Source organism: Cucurbita pepo, chromosome 12, assembly GCF_057944985.1.
Source record: "Cucurbita pepo subsp. pepo isolate OVF chromosome 12, ASM5794498v1, whole genome shotgun sequence".
In the NCBI taxonomy this organism is placed as follows: Eukaryota; Viridiplantae; Streptophyta; class Magnoliopsida; order Cucurbitales; family Cucurbitaceae; genus Cucurbita; species Cucurbita pepo.
The window spans coordinates 11651021-11667221 of NC_141809.1; the positions used below are offsets into that span (position 1 = coordinate 11651021).

Here is a 16201-nt window from a genome sequence, read left to right on the forward strand (position 1 = left end):
ACTTTTTAAATTAAAAAATAATAATACTTTTTCCAGGCTGTCAAGAGCCACCACTCACAAGTGGTACTTCGGATTTTTAACTTTTTTTTATTTATTATTATTTAAAAAAAGAATAATGCTTTATCTATAGTCGTGGAAAGTATTGAAAACTAAAACCATTTATTTATTTATTTATCTATTATTATTTTTTAAAGCTACTTTGACAACAAGTTGTCCTTAAATTATTTTATTTTATTTTATTTTTTAAAATTTTGAAAGATAAAAATGGTTTAATACCATACATTAAGTATTACTCACTTATAAATTTATTGCGTTCTAATTGTTATTGAATATAAAATATTTTAAAAAATTCAAAAATTTATTTATTATTATTCTTAGCATTGAAATTTTAAAATTTTATAATTACTAAAATCACAAGAAACAATAAGGAAATTTTAAAATCTTGACCTTGACGCTCCGAGTCATGCATCGGCATTGCCATAATGCCATTATATAATATCTTAAAAAAAGACATGCAGTATTAAAATTTTATTTTTTTATTTATTAAATTTAAAAAAAAAAAACATTAAATTATTAAAAATTTAAAGTAACGACAACAATAATTGTACTGTTTCTCTCCTCCACAGTCCCTATCCTGAGTCTATATTAGCCCTTACACTCTTCTCCACTACCTCACACCACCTCCCACAAATCCCCTCTCTTATTCCGACAACATGGAACAACCCATCGCCGCCGGAATCTCAAGCTCCGGCAACCAGCTCCCAAAGCCGAAGAACAATAGAAAAAAGCTCATAATCCTAGCCGTGTCTTCAACCCTCCTTCTGGTGGGCATCGTCGCCGGAGTGGTGAGCTCGAGAAACGGCGGCGGCGAGGAGGAGGCTAAAAGCCATGCCATTGTGAAGAGCACGTGTAGTAGCACGTTGTATCCGGATCTGTGCTTTTCGAGCATTTTGAAGAGCGATGGGGCGATGAAGAGAGTTGGTAATAAAAAGGATGTGATTGAGGTGTCGATTAATATTACGGTTAAAGCGGTGGAGGAGAATTATTTTAGGGTGTTGAAATTGTGTGAGTTGAAGGATATTAGTCATAGGGAGAAGATTGCTCTTCATGATTGCCTTGAAACTATTGATGAGACGCTTGATGAGCTTCATAAGGCTACTGTTGACCTCCATGAGTACCCGAATAAGAAGTCCCTTAATCAACATGCTGATGATCTCAAGACCTTGCTTAGTTCCGCTATTACTAATCAGGTATGTCCGTTTTGAGCTGAAGTTTTGTGCGTTTTACTTTTGATTTACTCAAAAGGGCTCGGATAAAGTATATCATAGAGCCTCTCTTGAGCCCTTAATTCTCTAGAACAAAGTTCACTGTAGAGCCTCTCCACAGCCATGTGGAGCCCTCAAACAGTGAGGCTTGACTCATTTCTCTAGAACAAAGTACATCATATAGCCTCTTCAGAGGTCTATGGAGCTCTCAAATAGTCTTCCCTTAATTGAGGTTCGACTCCTTTCCTTGGAACATAGTACACCATAGAGCCATTTCTGTGTCATGTGGAGCCCTCGTTCTCTTAATTGAGACTTGACTCCTTTCTCTATAACAAATTACACCATAGAACCTCTTTTGAGGTCTGTGGAGCCCTCGTCCTCGTAATTGAGACTCGACTTTTTTTTTTTAGAACAAAGTACACCATAAAGTCTCTCCTTAGGTCGGTGGAGCCCTCAAATAGTCTTCCTTTAATTGATGAGACCTACTCGTTTCTCTGTAACAAAGTACACCATAGAGCGACTCCGGAAGACCGTGGAACCCACAAACTTCTTTGTTTAACACTTAAGTCACTTTTTTCCTGCATATTCAAGGCTCACAACTTCTTTGTTTGACATTTGAGGAATCTAGTTAAGGACATGACTCTAATACCATATTAGAAATTTAGACTCTTCCGTGATAATATGATATTATCCACTTTAAGTATAAACTCTCGTTACTTTAATTTTTGTTTCTTAAATACTTAATTAACCGAATTTATTCAATTTAAATAAATTACAATAAATTTAATCTTTTATTCATATTTTCTCCGACAGGAGACATGCCTCGACGGGTTTTCCCACGACGAGGCGGACAAGAACCTGCGAGACAAGCTAAAAGAGGGCCAAATAGAGGTAGAGCGCATGTGCAGCAATGCGCTAGCCATGATTAAGAACATGACCGATACAGACATAGCCAACTACGAGGCCAAAATGGGAACAACAACAGCCAACAGAAAGCTCAAGGAAGAGAACAACGAGGAGCAAATCCAGTGGCCGGAGTGGCTGTCAGCCGGAGACCGACGTCTGCTACAATCCTCCTCCGTGAAGGCGGACGTGGTCGTGGCGGCGGATGGCAGCGGGAACTTCAAGACAGTGGCGGCCGCCGTCGCCGCCGCCCCGGTAAAAAGTAGCAAGAGATATGTGATTAGAATTAAAGCTGGGGTTTATAGAGAGAATGTAGATGTGCCAAAGAAGAAGACGAATATAATGTTCATGGGAGATGGAAGAAGTAACACTATAATTACCGGTAGCCGGAATGTCGTCGACGGCAGCACCACTTTTAACTCTGCCACCGTCGGTAAGCTCAATTTTTACCCGTTTTTTCAGTAATTTTTTTTTTTACCTATTTTTTAAATTTGTCAAATTAGTCTTAATTACAAATTAATCGATCTAAAATTGTAATTATTTTTTTAATTAATTACCCAAAAAAGTACAATTTTGACCCTCTCCACTCGATAAGCTTTTTCAAAGCTTATCATTCCCCGTTGAAAGATACCTTCCATCCAATGCATGGTGGAGCGCACATGGGCAAAAGTGTCCGATATCCATAAAAATATCAAAATAAAAATAAAAAAATAAAAAAATATATTTTGTTTTATTTATTTTTTTATTTTATCCAGCACCGAATCAGAATCTATATTTATTTTTTAATCCAAATATACTTTTGGTGATTTTATTATTTCATTTTATAAAAAGAAAAATAATATTCTCCTTTGATCTGGACTGATGTCCGACACGTGGACCATGATTTTGACAGCTGCGGTGGGAGAAGGATTTCTAGCGCGTGACATCACATTCCAAAACACAGCCGGTCCCTCAAAGCACCAAGCGGTGGCTCTCCGTGTCGGAGCAGATCTCTCCGCCTTCTACCAATGCGACATGTTAGCTTATCAAGACACTCTCTACGTCCATTCCAACCGTCAGTTCTACATCAACTGTCTCATTTCCGGCACCGTCGATTTCATCTTCGGAAACGCCGCTGCCGTTTTCCAAGACTGTGACATTCACGCGCGTAGACCAAACTCGGGTCAGAAAAACATGGTCACGGCTCAGGGTCGGTCCGACCCAAACCAGAACACCGGAATCGTTATCCAGAAATCCCGAATCGGAGCCACCTCCGATCTCCGGTCGGTCCAGAAGAGCTTCCCGACGTTCCTCGGAAGACCGTGGAAGGAATATTCTAGAACCGTGATCATGCAATCGTCGATAAGTGACGTCATTGACTCGAAGGGATGGCATGAATGGAGCGGTAATTTTGCTCTCAACACGTTGTTTTACGGTGAGTATCAGAATACTGGACCGGGGGCTTCGACGAGCGGGAGGGTGACGTGGAAAGGGTTCAGGGTAATTCGGAGTGCCACGGAGGCTGAAGGTTTTACCCCTGGTAAATTTATTGGCGGTGGGAGTTGGTTGCGGGCTACTGGGTTTCCTTTCTCTTTAGGACTATGATGATAACAATAAGCTGTAATTTTATTTTTTACCACCGGGTATTTACTGTGGTAATTATTTTTCTATTTTCTTTTTTTTTCATGTGTTATGTCGAATCATTATTATGTGAGCGTGTAAGTTCATTAAAATAAATACAAATTATTTTTCTATATTGCGTTATTGACATTTTTACCATTAATTAGTAATAAAAAGATAAATTTACAGATGCTTTTTCTTTTAAAAATTATAGACCTTTTTCACTTTTAATTATTGAATAAAAAATACATTATTTGTTCTCTTCTTTCTATTTCCTTTTTTACCCTCTTCTTTCTCTCTCATCCTTTATCTCCGCAATTTTAAGATTGAATAACTTCTAATTTTAAATGTGTGGATATTTAATTTTGTATTTTATAGTTTTGAATTTTACATATTAAAATATAATATTGCCCTATTTTAAATATAAAATTTATATTAAATTAATAAAAATACTTATAAATTTTAAAATTTATTTTTTTTTTAAAAAAACCTAACAATATACTAAACATTTCAAAAGGAAACCTAAACAATATTTTTTGTTTTTTTTTTAATGAAAATGGTTAGCACTCTAATTCAAAAATATCATTTAATTTTAACACTATTTCAAAAATATGATGGAATTTTTTAAAAAAAAAATCATAAATACCCTTTAATTTTGAATTTTTATTTTTATATTTTTTATTTTAGTACTATATTTAAAAAATACTCTTAAAATTTTAAAGATAATATTAACCATCCTAATTTTTATAAAAAAAAAAAAATTAAAAGAAGTCTGACAGTTAATAGATATGGATAAATAGTTTATTAACCCCTTATAAATATCATTTTTAATTTTGGAAGTTTATTAATATTTTTTAAAATGTAATATAATGGTAATATTATTTTTTTTTTTTTATTTTTAAAAAATGTTTTTGAATGTTTTAAACAAGAGTATTAATAAAACTTTCTTATTTTTAAAATAATTTTAAAAGTTAAAAAGTTATTTTTACTATTTTAAAAGTTTAAAACTAATCATTTTGGTAGGTGTAAGTTTTTAATATTTTTAAAAGTTGAAGTAAGATTTTTAAAAAAAAAAAAAATTAGGATATTATTAAAAAATTTAAATTATATATATATATATATATATATATATATATTATTTTAAAGATAAAAGGTAAAGTTTGAAAATATTTTATTAATTTAATTTGAGGGCAGTAAGGTGGGCAGACCGAGTAGGACCGTGCTGGGTAAAAGTTGGCGGCTGGCGCTGGCCCACTTTTTTCAAAACGTGGGACCCACTCTCTTATCCGGACGAACAGCCACCGACATGTTCCGATGCATTGAATAACATTAAAGTCACACAAAAAGCCATATATTTCCTTTAATTATACGTTTTTTCTTCACATTATTCTTTATAATTACGCTAATTAATAATATCACTGTAGCAATTATTTTTATTTTCATCATATATACATATATTTTTTTTATACTAATATTTATTATTACTCTCACCTTGAACCCATTTTAATAAATAAATATATATATATATATATATATATATATTTGTATTTAAATATTATTACATGCGCTTAAAAATTAAATTATTTTGGTTTAAGTATATATATATATTTATAATAAATTAATTTATTAAATATAATAGATATTTATTTGATTTATTAAGTCTATTATAATAACCGACAAATAAAGTGGACTCTCATTGGGCCCATTGGGCCAACATAATCTATCGGTGTCCTGAATTTATCTTGGGCTCCACCGGGCCCATGGTTTTGGATCGAGTTTGATATTATTATTTGAAAGACATGGTCGAATTTTCGCGAACTTGAACGTAATTTTGGAGTAAATTTTTAAATATTTTTTTAAAAAAAAGTAAAAAAAGTTAAAAAGCCATCATAAATATTGGTAGATTCGAAAACATACGAATCAAATATAATTAATTTTTGTCTTGAAATTTGAAAATTTTATGAATCTGGTAGCAAACAAATCGAGAGTGGTGGGGGAAGGAAAGGCGAGTGTAAACACGAGTGACCAATATGTTTATAAAACATTTAATTTTGTGTTCGTTAGATTCTTGAATTTTATATAATTTTTAATTTTGTGTAAATTAGATTATTGAAGTACGGACTGTCGATTTGAAATCCATATTCGACACTTAATGTTATTCTACGGCATACCCGGTGACAATACCACAATACTTATATATTCAAAAACTCTAAGACTATTCCCAACACAAATTATTTTGTTTCCACCCATATATTATTATAATCACTGTGGATTTATTCATCACCCCTTATTTTAAAAAAATTAATTAGATAAAAAAAAATATAAAATTTAGAAATTTATGAATTAAAAAAATAAAAAAAATGAGTAAGAAGATGATATAAAGGAATATGGAAATTATTAATTTTTAAAAAGATAAATTAAAAATCTTTGACATCGAATGCATATATATTATATTTTTATTATTTTTCTACAAGCATTCAAAAGAACTGTCATTTTCGCAATTATTTAATTAAATTATAATATAATTTTTATTATTAAATAGAAAATATGTATATATATATATATATATATATATTGTAAATGACTAATTTGATAGAATGGATTAAAAATAATAATAAAGAGATAATATATACAGATAGATATTTATTTATTTATTTATAAAATTATTATTTTATTCTCTGGCCAGCAAAATTTGGCACTTATAATAATTTGGCATGGAATTTTGCGACTGCCATGTGGTTGTTGTCCACGTCATGGACCTTTCACAACATAGACAACATCAAATGTCAATTTTCCCATTTCATTTCATTTCATTTTGTCTCCTTCATTTCAATTAATAAAAAATATCCTGTACTTAAAACTTTTTAAATATTTCAAAAAATATATTTACAATTAATTTTTAAAAAACTGTTCCAAAATACAAATTTTCAAAAGTTTTAAAAATATTTTAATATCTTTATTATCAGTGTATGGACAAAACGTCCAGACTACGTTTCAAAAATAGTCTTGAATTTTCAAAACTAGCGTTAACACCTTTAAAATTTACAGAAGAAAGTTTGAAGATGATTTATGAGATGGAGATAAATGTTTCCATCAATATATTAACAGTAAAAATATCGTTTGAACTTTTTTTAGGAGTTAAATGTTATTTTTAATATTTCAGGAGTATTTATTATAAATAAAATTTAAGGTATTAATAGAATTTTTTAAAAATATTTTTGAAAGTTTAAATATTTTTAAATAAAATATTAATGATGTTCCTCATTTTTTAAATAATTAAAACATTTAAGAATATTAATAAAAAATTTAAAAAGTTAATTATATTTTGCCTTAATTTTAAGTTTTTTTAATATTATAATTTGTGGAGTCCAACAAATATTTGTACACGTGTCATTGACATAAGGGCCAAGTAGACGAAATACAAACGATTATAATATTAAATTTTAATTTTGAGTTATTTAAATAAGCGAAGTCTTAGTTGACTTTTGAAAATTTTAAAATATTTTATATTTGTTAATGTATAAATAACAAAAGTTTCGATATACTTTTTTAATATATATGTCATTTTAAATAAAGTTTTAAAACACCTCTAAATTTAAATATGTGGATATATATTTATTTATTGTTTTTTATATTATTTCATATTGTTTTGTCAGGTTTTCATCTCTTAAATAATTATATATTTAAATTATTAGTTAAAATTTCAAAAAAATAAAATAAAATAACAAGCTTATTAAAACTATATACTTAAAAATATTTTAAAAATAGATAACTTAAATAACACATAGTGAAAATAATGTTTGTATTCAAAATGATTATATATATATAAAAAAAAAAGTCATAATTTACCTCTTTCAAAAATAAATAAGGCGGTTTAGCATATCAATTGGGTTGGTGGCCACCACAACCTAAATAGAGTTCTGTTTTTTTTTTTTAATTATTAATAAAATCATATTTAACTACAGTATATATTACATTAATTACTAAAATTTTATAAAGCGTATACAAATATGAATGGTAAACGTCAAATATTCTTAATTTTCATAATAATTTTAAAAATAAGGTTGATATTTATCTGCCGTATATGTTACATTAATAACTAAAATCTCATGAAACTCAAATATCAACCATTCACAAGTCACAATACATCATAAATAATCAAGTATTCTTAAAAATAGGATTTGGCCGGTCGAGTTGACCTGACAAAAAAATGTCAATGCAACCCAAACCAAATTTTTAAAATTCAATTCATAGGTTGGATTAAGTAGTTCAAGTTGGTCAAAGTTCTCGAATCATGTGAACGCGTTGGTTACAACAAAGAAATTTGGTAGAATTTTATGTGATAAAAGAACTTTGTAATGAATGCTTAATTAATTTTCTACTACTTCCACCAATGCCAACGTATACGGAGGTAAATTCGGACGTTCCCCATTGTCATTTATTGTCCAAAAGTCATGCACTTATTTAATTAGGAACTAATGAAACTACATGTATCTATTCATATATGATATGGAAATCAACCCAAGAGAAAGTATGGAACGGATTACCTTGATGATCAAGATCAAGAGTAAAGAAAACTCGTTTCTAAACTCGTGATTCGAATCACTCCATAAGAGGTTTGATCAATACCACTTGAATGACTCTACATGCAAGTTCTAAACACAAGAATTTGCAAAGAAAGTTTAGCTCTCAACAAAGCTAAAATAGAAATTCTATTCTCAATTCCAAAATCTGATGTCTAATCAAAGAAAAGAAGACTTTATATAGCTTTTACAACCTAAACCTATGTCATACATAACTCCCAAATTAAATGGGCGAATAAATGAGAAATACCCCTAGTTGGGTTACCGTATAACCTTAACTCCTATATTTAAAACTAACTTAAATATGACCAACAAATAGTTAAACTATAATTAAATAATGCAATTAATAGAATGTGCTTATTAACTAGTTTCATAAATTCAGCGGAGTTCATTAAATGCAACTTAAAGTGCATTTAATTCATCTCTTTCTTGAACCTCAACTTTGCACAACATATAAAGGAGGTCTCCAGCGTCTTTTAGAATTTCCTTTGATGAGCTCACCATAGCTTGAATATAACTGTATAAGGTTTGTTGTAGCTTCTTAGCTCTCGTCCTTGTAATTAGACTTTAAGGTATGGAAATTCCTTGGTCGTGGTTCATATCAATATATGTACTTATACATGTTTCTATATATGTATCTACAAGTGACTCTTTAACACATGTATCTATTCATTCTACGAGTGACCATTCAACAGCCTGTCGAAATTATTTTTGAAATTTTAGATAAATTTTAAAAAAATATGACCACAGCATAAATGAGGAGATAAGTTACCTTATAAGAACCTTTTCTTTCCATTTTTAGCTCGTTTTTGTAAGAAAACTAAAATTTTATAGATTTAAATTTTTAATTATGATTTTTCTTATTCAATAAACAATAATAATTAAACCAGAATAAAAAACAGTTACCAAATATAACAAAAAAATTTATAAAAAAATCAATTTGTTTAAATAAATAATAATAATAATAATAAAACCGTTCGCGCCTTAATTGAGATTCATTCAGTGCGAAGGTCTGCCATGGAAGAAACTGAAATGAGCTTCAACGGCGGAATGGACGACGGAACGACGAGAAGGAGCTGCGTTGTTGCTTCTCCGTCCGGAAATTAGATGCAAACTGCAAATCAATGACGCAATCCATGAGCGGCGCCGAGATGACTTCGTCAGCTTCGACAGTGACAACAGCATACGCGTGTAGCCATGGAGGAGCCTTCCTTTTTTGCGCCCCAATAAATCTCGACGCCGAAGTTCGAGGTATTCAACTTTTGATCACTTTTGCACCTTCTCCTACTTATTTGTACTTCTTTCCTCCTTATCCGCTTCTTCATCCATTTCGATGGCCTCTACTTCCAACGATTCCCTTCCGATTTCCATTCACAACATCAACCCCAAGGTTCGGTCTATTCTTTTTCCAGTTTGATGATTTTGTGCAATGTCGGATTGAGTTTTCTTTTATAGCTAAATCGTGATCCTGTTCTCTGATATCGTTGTTATTGTCGATCATCAATCCACTGTTCCCTAATTTCTGTTTAATTTTACTTAGGTTTTGGAATGCGAGTATGCTGTTCGTGGTGAGATTGTCGCCCTCGCTCAGGTACCTTTACTGATTTTGATCTTTGCATGCTAATTAGAATGAATCCACTCTCGACGATGGTATGATCATTCTCTAAATTAACCGATGTGGGACTTTGGTCATCCAACACCTCCCTTCAAACAAAGTACGCCTCCCCTTAATCGAGCCTCGACTCCTTTGGAGTCTTAGTCATTTTTTACTATGCCTTCGAGGAGGGTTGACTACTTTTCTTTTGGAGTCTTTTGTTCGATATTTGAGGATTTACCAATCTATTGGCATGACTAAGTTAGGGCATAGATCTGATACCATGTTAGATGAACACGACTCTCAACAATGGTATGATATTCTCCACTTGGAGCATAAGCTCTCAAATTAACTAACCGAACAATCAGCAAGGTTCGGCAGAAAATCTAAGCAAATCTTGGCATTGAGTCGAGGGATTTAAGTATTACTTTGTTACCAATAAAGTTGAGATCTGAGAGCTGGTTTGGGCTTCTTTAATTAGCTCCAAAATTAATTGCTTAATTTGTGATAGTGCCATCCTTCTGCTTACTATCTTTTATCCTCTTAACTAACAGAGACTGGAAAGAGAGCTTCTGACTAATCCAGGCTCACATGCTTTTGATGAGGTTTGATTACTTTTCTCATCTTATTTCTTATTAGCATCTGGCACAGTTCATGCAACTCAATTCACTACCATTTAGAGTTTAGTTGAATTCAAATAAATTAAAAATTTATAGGTTTGGTCAATTCAATTAAAGTGTTTCTCCAAAATTAGTTAGATCGAATTGAAACAACCAAATTTATGGTTAATTTTAGTTTTTTTTTTCAACTATACATATACATGCATAATTTATTATAATTTTATAATTATTTTCTTGATTGTTTATTTATTTAACAACGATTAAAAATAAAATTTCAATTTTTAAATTGAGTTTGTCCATCTTGGATTGAGTTGATTATTTATTAGACTCCCTTGAATTGAAAATTTTAGGATTCTAGGTTGAGTAAAAAAAAAAAAAAAAAAAGTTTCATGAACTCCCCTGTTCAGGCTCCTCATTTAAGGCCATCATGGGAACGTAAACCTTTGGCTTATGCAAATTGCATGCAGCCAAAAACAGTGTCCTTTTTGAATGGTAGCGTAAGGTTTGTCTCATGCTACATGCTTAATAACACAATCTTGCTGGTGCTGATAGGTTTTTGTATGACCCAGTAACCATTATCACTTTATGATGCAGATACTGTACTGCAACATAGGAAATCCTCATTCCCTTGGTCAGCAACCAATAACATTTTTCCGTGAGGTTTGTCAGTGTACTGTATGTTGGCACTCTCCATTATACCTTGAGAAATTAAAATCCTGATTATCTTTGTTTATACAGGTTCTTGCACTGTGTGAGCATCCATCTCTTCTGGAAAGAAACGAAATAAACGGTTTGTTCAGGTACTGCAATTTAGTTAACTCATTCATGATGGAGACTGTTTAATCATGAAAAGAATTTATGTTTGAATACCCTGTTGCTTTCAAGAAAAGACTATTCCAGCTTCAGGAAAGCTACTCAGAGTACAAAATATAATATCAGCTTTAGATCGATTATGGTTTTGCTCAGATTATATATATCTTCGTTTGCTCTTTGCCCTCCTCAAATTCTTAGCAATAATGTTTGTGCTGTTTCCTGCTTGATTTTTCTTAATAAACTTGTTGCAGTGAAGATGCCATTAAGCGAGCTTCGCAAATTCTGAAACAAATTCCTGGAAAAGCAACTGGTGCTTACAGCCATAGTCAGGTTGTGATCAGAAAAAAATGGAGTTCTAGGCTTCATAGAATTCAGCTCATCTAACATTTGATCTATTCGTCACACCAGGGAATCAAGGAGCTGCGAGATGCCATTGCTGAAGGAATTAAAGCTCGTGATGATTTTCCTGCAGATCCTAATGACATATTTCTAACAAATGGTGCAAGCCCAGCAGTGAGTTTTTTTTAATATATGTGACAACGAGTCTTTATATTTAGAAATGTTGACAGAAGATATTAACCTCAGAGTAATAGCATGTCAAAGAGGCTCTTTTATCTGTTTGTTATCAGGTCCATATGGTGATGCAATTGCTGATAAGTACAGAGAAAGATGGAATACTCTGCCCCATTCCTCAGTACCCTCTGTACTCTGCTTCTATAGCTCTTCATGGCGGTACTCTTGTACGTTTCGTATTATTTCAGAAAATTCTTATAGTTTGATTTGATTTCTTTGAGTTAACGTGTAATGATTTCAAGAAGTTGAAACTTATTGGTGGTTTGCAGGTTCCTTACTATCTTGATGAAGCATCGGGATGGGGATTGGAAATTTCTGAGCTGAAGAAGCAATTGGAGTCTGCCAAGTCTAAGGGTATTTCAGTAAGGGCATTGGCGATTATAAATCCCGGCAATCCTACTGGACAAGTATGTTATTGGATGGGTTTTGAATGTAAATCTTGGGATGAACTTATATTCTGGTTCCTACTTTAACATATGACTTTAGGTTCTCACTAAGGAAAACCAAGAACAAATAGTGAAGTTCTGCAAGCAAGAGGGCCTCGTTCTTCTGGCAGATGAGGTACATCTAGAACATTAATGGAAGCCTGCAAACATAACTTTATTGGATATATTAATTAGGTTTGGGTTCCTTGGATCAATACCAATATTGTTTAAGATCTGATGAACGGTGCAGGTATATCAAGCAAATATTTATGTTCCAGACAAGAAGTTCCACTCTTTTAAGAAGATTTCACGCAGCATGGGTTATGGTGAAAAGGATATCTCCTTAGTATCATTCCAGTCTGTCTCTAAAGGTTTGTTGTCTTAGTCCATATCTATTTTAGGCGTGGCAATGAGAATTGTGCAGAGATTAATGGTCTGATTTCATGCCTTACTTTTTTTTTTCTTTTCCTGGTATTAGGGTACTATGGTGAGTGTGGAAAACGAGGAGGTTACATGGAGATTACTGGGTTTAGTGCTGATGTGAGGGAGCAAATATACAAAGTGGCATCTGTTAATCTTTGTTCTAATATTTCTGGACAGATTCTTGCTAGCCTTGTGATGAATCCACCAAAGGTTAGAATCTTCTGATTTCTATGCATAACTAAATTCATCCCGATTCGGCTTTTTATAAGGCAAAAATGTCTGTTAGAAAGAGTTAAAGTTTAGTGCTTAACTTATTATCAATTCATTTTTCCTCGTTTGTTGAAGACTATTGATGATTTGTGCAGGTTGGGGATCACATCTATGAATCGTATTGTGCAGAGAGAGATGGAATCCTCTCATCCCTGGGCAGGCGTGCAAAGGTTTGTGGAATGAGAAAACTCTTTTTTATTATAGATATAAACATAGTAGGGAGTTAAAAAGTATATACATTAAACTAAAAGCATATATACCTCCATTTTTGTATGTGCTTTGAACATGTCTGTCGTCTATATTCTCTTAATACATAATTAAAGTCATCCATATAAACATTTAGCCAATATTTCTCTTTTTTTCTCTCACATGTTAACTCCTTTTTTCTTTCACCTGTTATTTGAGTTCATCTACCGTGTGCATTGTTGTGCGATACTAACATCCTTTTCCGTATTTAGTTGATGGACTCTTATTTTTGAGTTTTTTTTTATATGCTCTTGCATATTCTTTCTTTTTCTCAATGAAAGCTCGGTTTCTCATCAAAAAATAATGGACTGTACTGCAGACATTAGAAGCTGCATTCAACAGTTTAGAAAATGTAACATGCAATAAAGCAGAAGGGGCAATGTACCTATTCCCTTGCATTAAGCTGCCTGAAAAGGCAATCAAAGCAGCAGAAGCAGCAGATACGACCCCGGATACTTTTTATTGCCGCCAACTTCTCAATGCCACTGGAGTGGTTGTCGTCCCCGGTTCTGGCTTTGGGCAGGTCTGTCTCATTGGCTTAAGCTTTCAATCTATTCCAAATCATCATCTGCAATATTTGAATTTTCCACCATTTATATCACACAAACATTTTTTTTTAGTTTTCAAAATTTAGCTTAGATTTTAAAAATGCGATTAGGAATCACGACACTCCACAATGGTATGATATGATATTATCCACTTTGAGCGTAAGCTCTCGTTGGCTTTGCTTTAAACTTCCCCAAAATCAATGGAGATGTATTCCTTACATATAAATCCATGATCATTCCTTAAATTAGCCAGTGTGAGACTTCCTCCAAACAATCTTCATCCTCCCCACTAACAGAGTATACCATAGAGCCTCCCTTGAGGTCTATGTAGCCCTCGAAAAATCAATGGAGATGTATTCCTTACTTATAAATCCATGATCATTCCCTAAATTAGCGAGTATGGGACTCCCTCCAAATAATCTTCAACAATCCTCCCCTCGAACAAAATATACCATAGAGTCTCCTCTGAGGACTATGTAGCCCTCGAATAGCCTCCCCTTAATCGAGGCTCGACTCCTTTCTCTGGAGCCCTCGAACAAAGTACACCCTCTGTTCGACACATGAGTCACTTCTGACTACACCTTCGAGGCTAGCGATTTCTTTGTTTGACACTTGATGATTTTATTGACATGGCTAACTTGAGCATGACTCTAATACCATGTTAGGAATCACGACTCTCTACAACGGTATGATATTGTCCACTTTGAGCATAAACTCTCAGGACTTTATTTTGAGTTTCCTCGAAAGGCCTTGTACAAATGGAGATGTATTCCTTGCTTATAAACCCATCATCATTTCCTAAATTAGCCAACGTGGGACTCCCTCCCAACAATCCTCATCAAAACGCTCATAAAAATTAAACATTGGGGGGAAGTGGGGCTTACCCGCTTAATTTTCAAAAACCAAAAATTGAAAAATGTAATCAAACCGGAACTAACCGATCCATTCTGCATCAGGTGGCCGGAACATGGCACTTCAGGTGTACAATACTTCCTCGAGAGAACAAGATCCCAGACGTCGTATCTCGCCTGACTGACTTCCATAAAGCATTCATGAACGAATATCGCGACTGAATTCCCAGAAGGGACTCCTCCTGTGTATCAAGGTGCACAACCAGTTTCCCTTACTTAATGGCAACTGTGTGTTATGCCTTTTTTCACGATAATAAATAATGTGGGGTTGTGCACCTAAACAATTCAAATATTCATTGTCCTACAGAAAATAAAAACAACAAAGAACACAAGATAATCTGGAATTTCTGAATTGTGATGACACCCGGAATCCACAGGGTTATTTTTATGTTTATTATTTCCCTATGATCCCACAACAACGCACACACTCGATTACACTTGATCTAGATGAACACAAAAAATAATAGTGAATATGTTGAACACAACTTGGGGAAACACTTTGCACTCTTTATACACCAATCGAGGAGAGAATACAATACTTTGTATAATACGACTACTTTGTATTTTTTTGGATGAAAATCTAAGCAGGTGGAGGGTATTTATAACAGAGAGTAGACAATTTATTCCTAAAATATTTAGATACTTCAAATAACTTAATTATTTCCCTAAAATAATTAGGTATCTTTATTCCTAAAATAAATATACAATGAACTCATATAATGATTGGACTTGACCCTGTTGGGCGAGTGGTGATATTTTAACATAATATTGGTTAATCATTTTCTTAAAATAAATATACCATTTTGAGCTTGACCCATGGTTAGAAGTTTATAGTGATCATTTCAAGTGTGTATAAAAAATGTACAGAGAATACATAAATTACTATATAAAACTTTAACAAATATAGTCATAACTATTTATAATACATAGGGATATAACTTTTTACTATACATAGCTACAGTATATTCCTAGAAACAGAACATGGAATTTAAGGAAGTAGCTCAATAAGAAATAGATAGGGAATTTAAGGAAGTAGCTCAATAAGAAATAGATAGGAAGGCCGCAAGAATTTGGATGAAAGTCCCACATTGGTTAATTTAGGGAATTATCATGAGTTTATAATCAAAGAATACTATCTCCATTGGTACGAAGCCTTTTAGGGAAGTCCAAAGCAAAGTCACGAGAGCTTAGGCTCAAAGAAGACAATATCATACCATTGTGGAGAGTAGTGTTCAATTAACAATATGGGCTCCTTAATACACAAAATGTGTCATTTTCTTTGATCATGCGCATCATCACGAGTCTCATCACTTCACTTCATGACTTTTCTTGAAAGACGACAAGTATGGATAGTTTTTTTTTTAATATTATTTGTGAGATTGGATTTAAATCATCTAGAAGAAGTCAAATCTCAGTTCAAATGGTGTC

The 16201-nt window shown here is 32.7% G+C and overlaps 2 protein-coding genes across 2 annotated transcripts; both read left to right on the forward strand.

The window, feature by feature from the left end:
• Window positions 1-657: 657 nt before the first annotated feature.
• Window positions 658-3826, forward strand: LOC111807492 (pectinesterase). The gene is made up of 3 exons (XM_023693234.2): window positions 658-1250; window positions 2079-2601; window positions 3061-3826. The coding sequence occupies exons 1-3, from the start codon at window positions 714-716 to the stop codon at window positions 3750-3752; spliced, it is 1752 nt and encodes a 583-aa protein (XP_023549002.2). The 5' UTR covers window positions 658-713; the 3' UTR covers window positions 3753-3826.
• A 5781-nt stretch (window positions 3827-9607) lies between these two features.
• On the forward strand, window positions 9608-14967 carry LOC111806589 (alanine aminotransferase 1, mitochondrial). Its single transcript, XM_087129453.1, has 15 exons — window positions 9608-9740; window positions 9891-9941; window positions 10499-10549; window positions 11159-11224; window positions 11303-11364; window positions 11629-11707; window positions 11786-11890; window positions 12007-12117; window positions 12220-12357; window positions 12437-12511; window positions 12626-12746; window positions 12854-13008; window positions 13164-13238; window positions 13634-13837; window positions 14819-14967. The coding sequence occupies exons 1-15, from the start codon at window positions 9684-9686 to the stop codon at window positions 14933-14935; spliced, it is 1467 nt and encodes a 488-aa protein (XP_086985579.1). The 5' UTR covers window positions 9608-9683; the 3' UTR covers window positions 14936-14967.
• The last annotated feature ends 1234 nt before the right edge of the window (window positions 14968-16201 follow it).

Excerpts from the sequence above, each read along its gene's own strand:
- LOC111807492 (XM_023693234.2), top strand. The coding sequence starts at position 714 with ATGGAACAACCCATCGCCGCCGGAATCTCAAGCTCCGGCAACCAGCTC. Across the intron at positions 1,251-2,078 it reads GTTCCGCTATTACTAATCAG|GAGACATGCCTCGACGGGTT; the intron begins GTATGTCCGTTT and ends TTTCTCCGACAG. Across the intron at positions 2,602-3,060 it reads TTTTAACTCTGCCACCGTCG|CTGCGGTGGGAGAAGGATTT; the intron begins GTAAGCTCAATT and ends TGATTTTGACAG.
- LOC111806589 (XM_087129453.1), top strand. The coding sequence starts at position 9,684 with ATGGCCTCTACTTCCAACGATTCCCTTCCGATTTCCATTCACAACATC. Across the intron at positions 12,358-12,436 it reads CCGGCAATCCTACTGGACAA|GTTCTCACTAAGGAAAACCA; the intron begins GTATGTTATTGG and ends ATATGACTTTAG. Across the intron at positions 13,009-13,163 it reads TTGTGATGAATCCACCAAAG|GTTGGGGATCACATCTATGA; the intron begins GTTAGAATCTTC and ends TGATTTGTGCAG.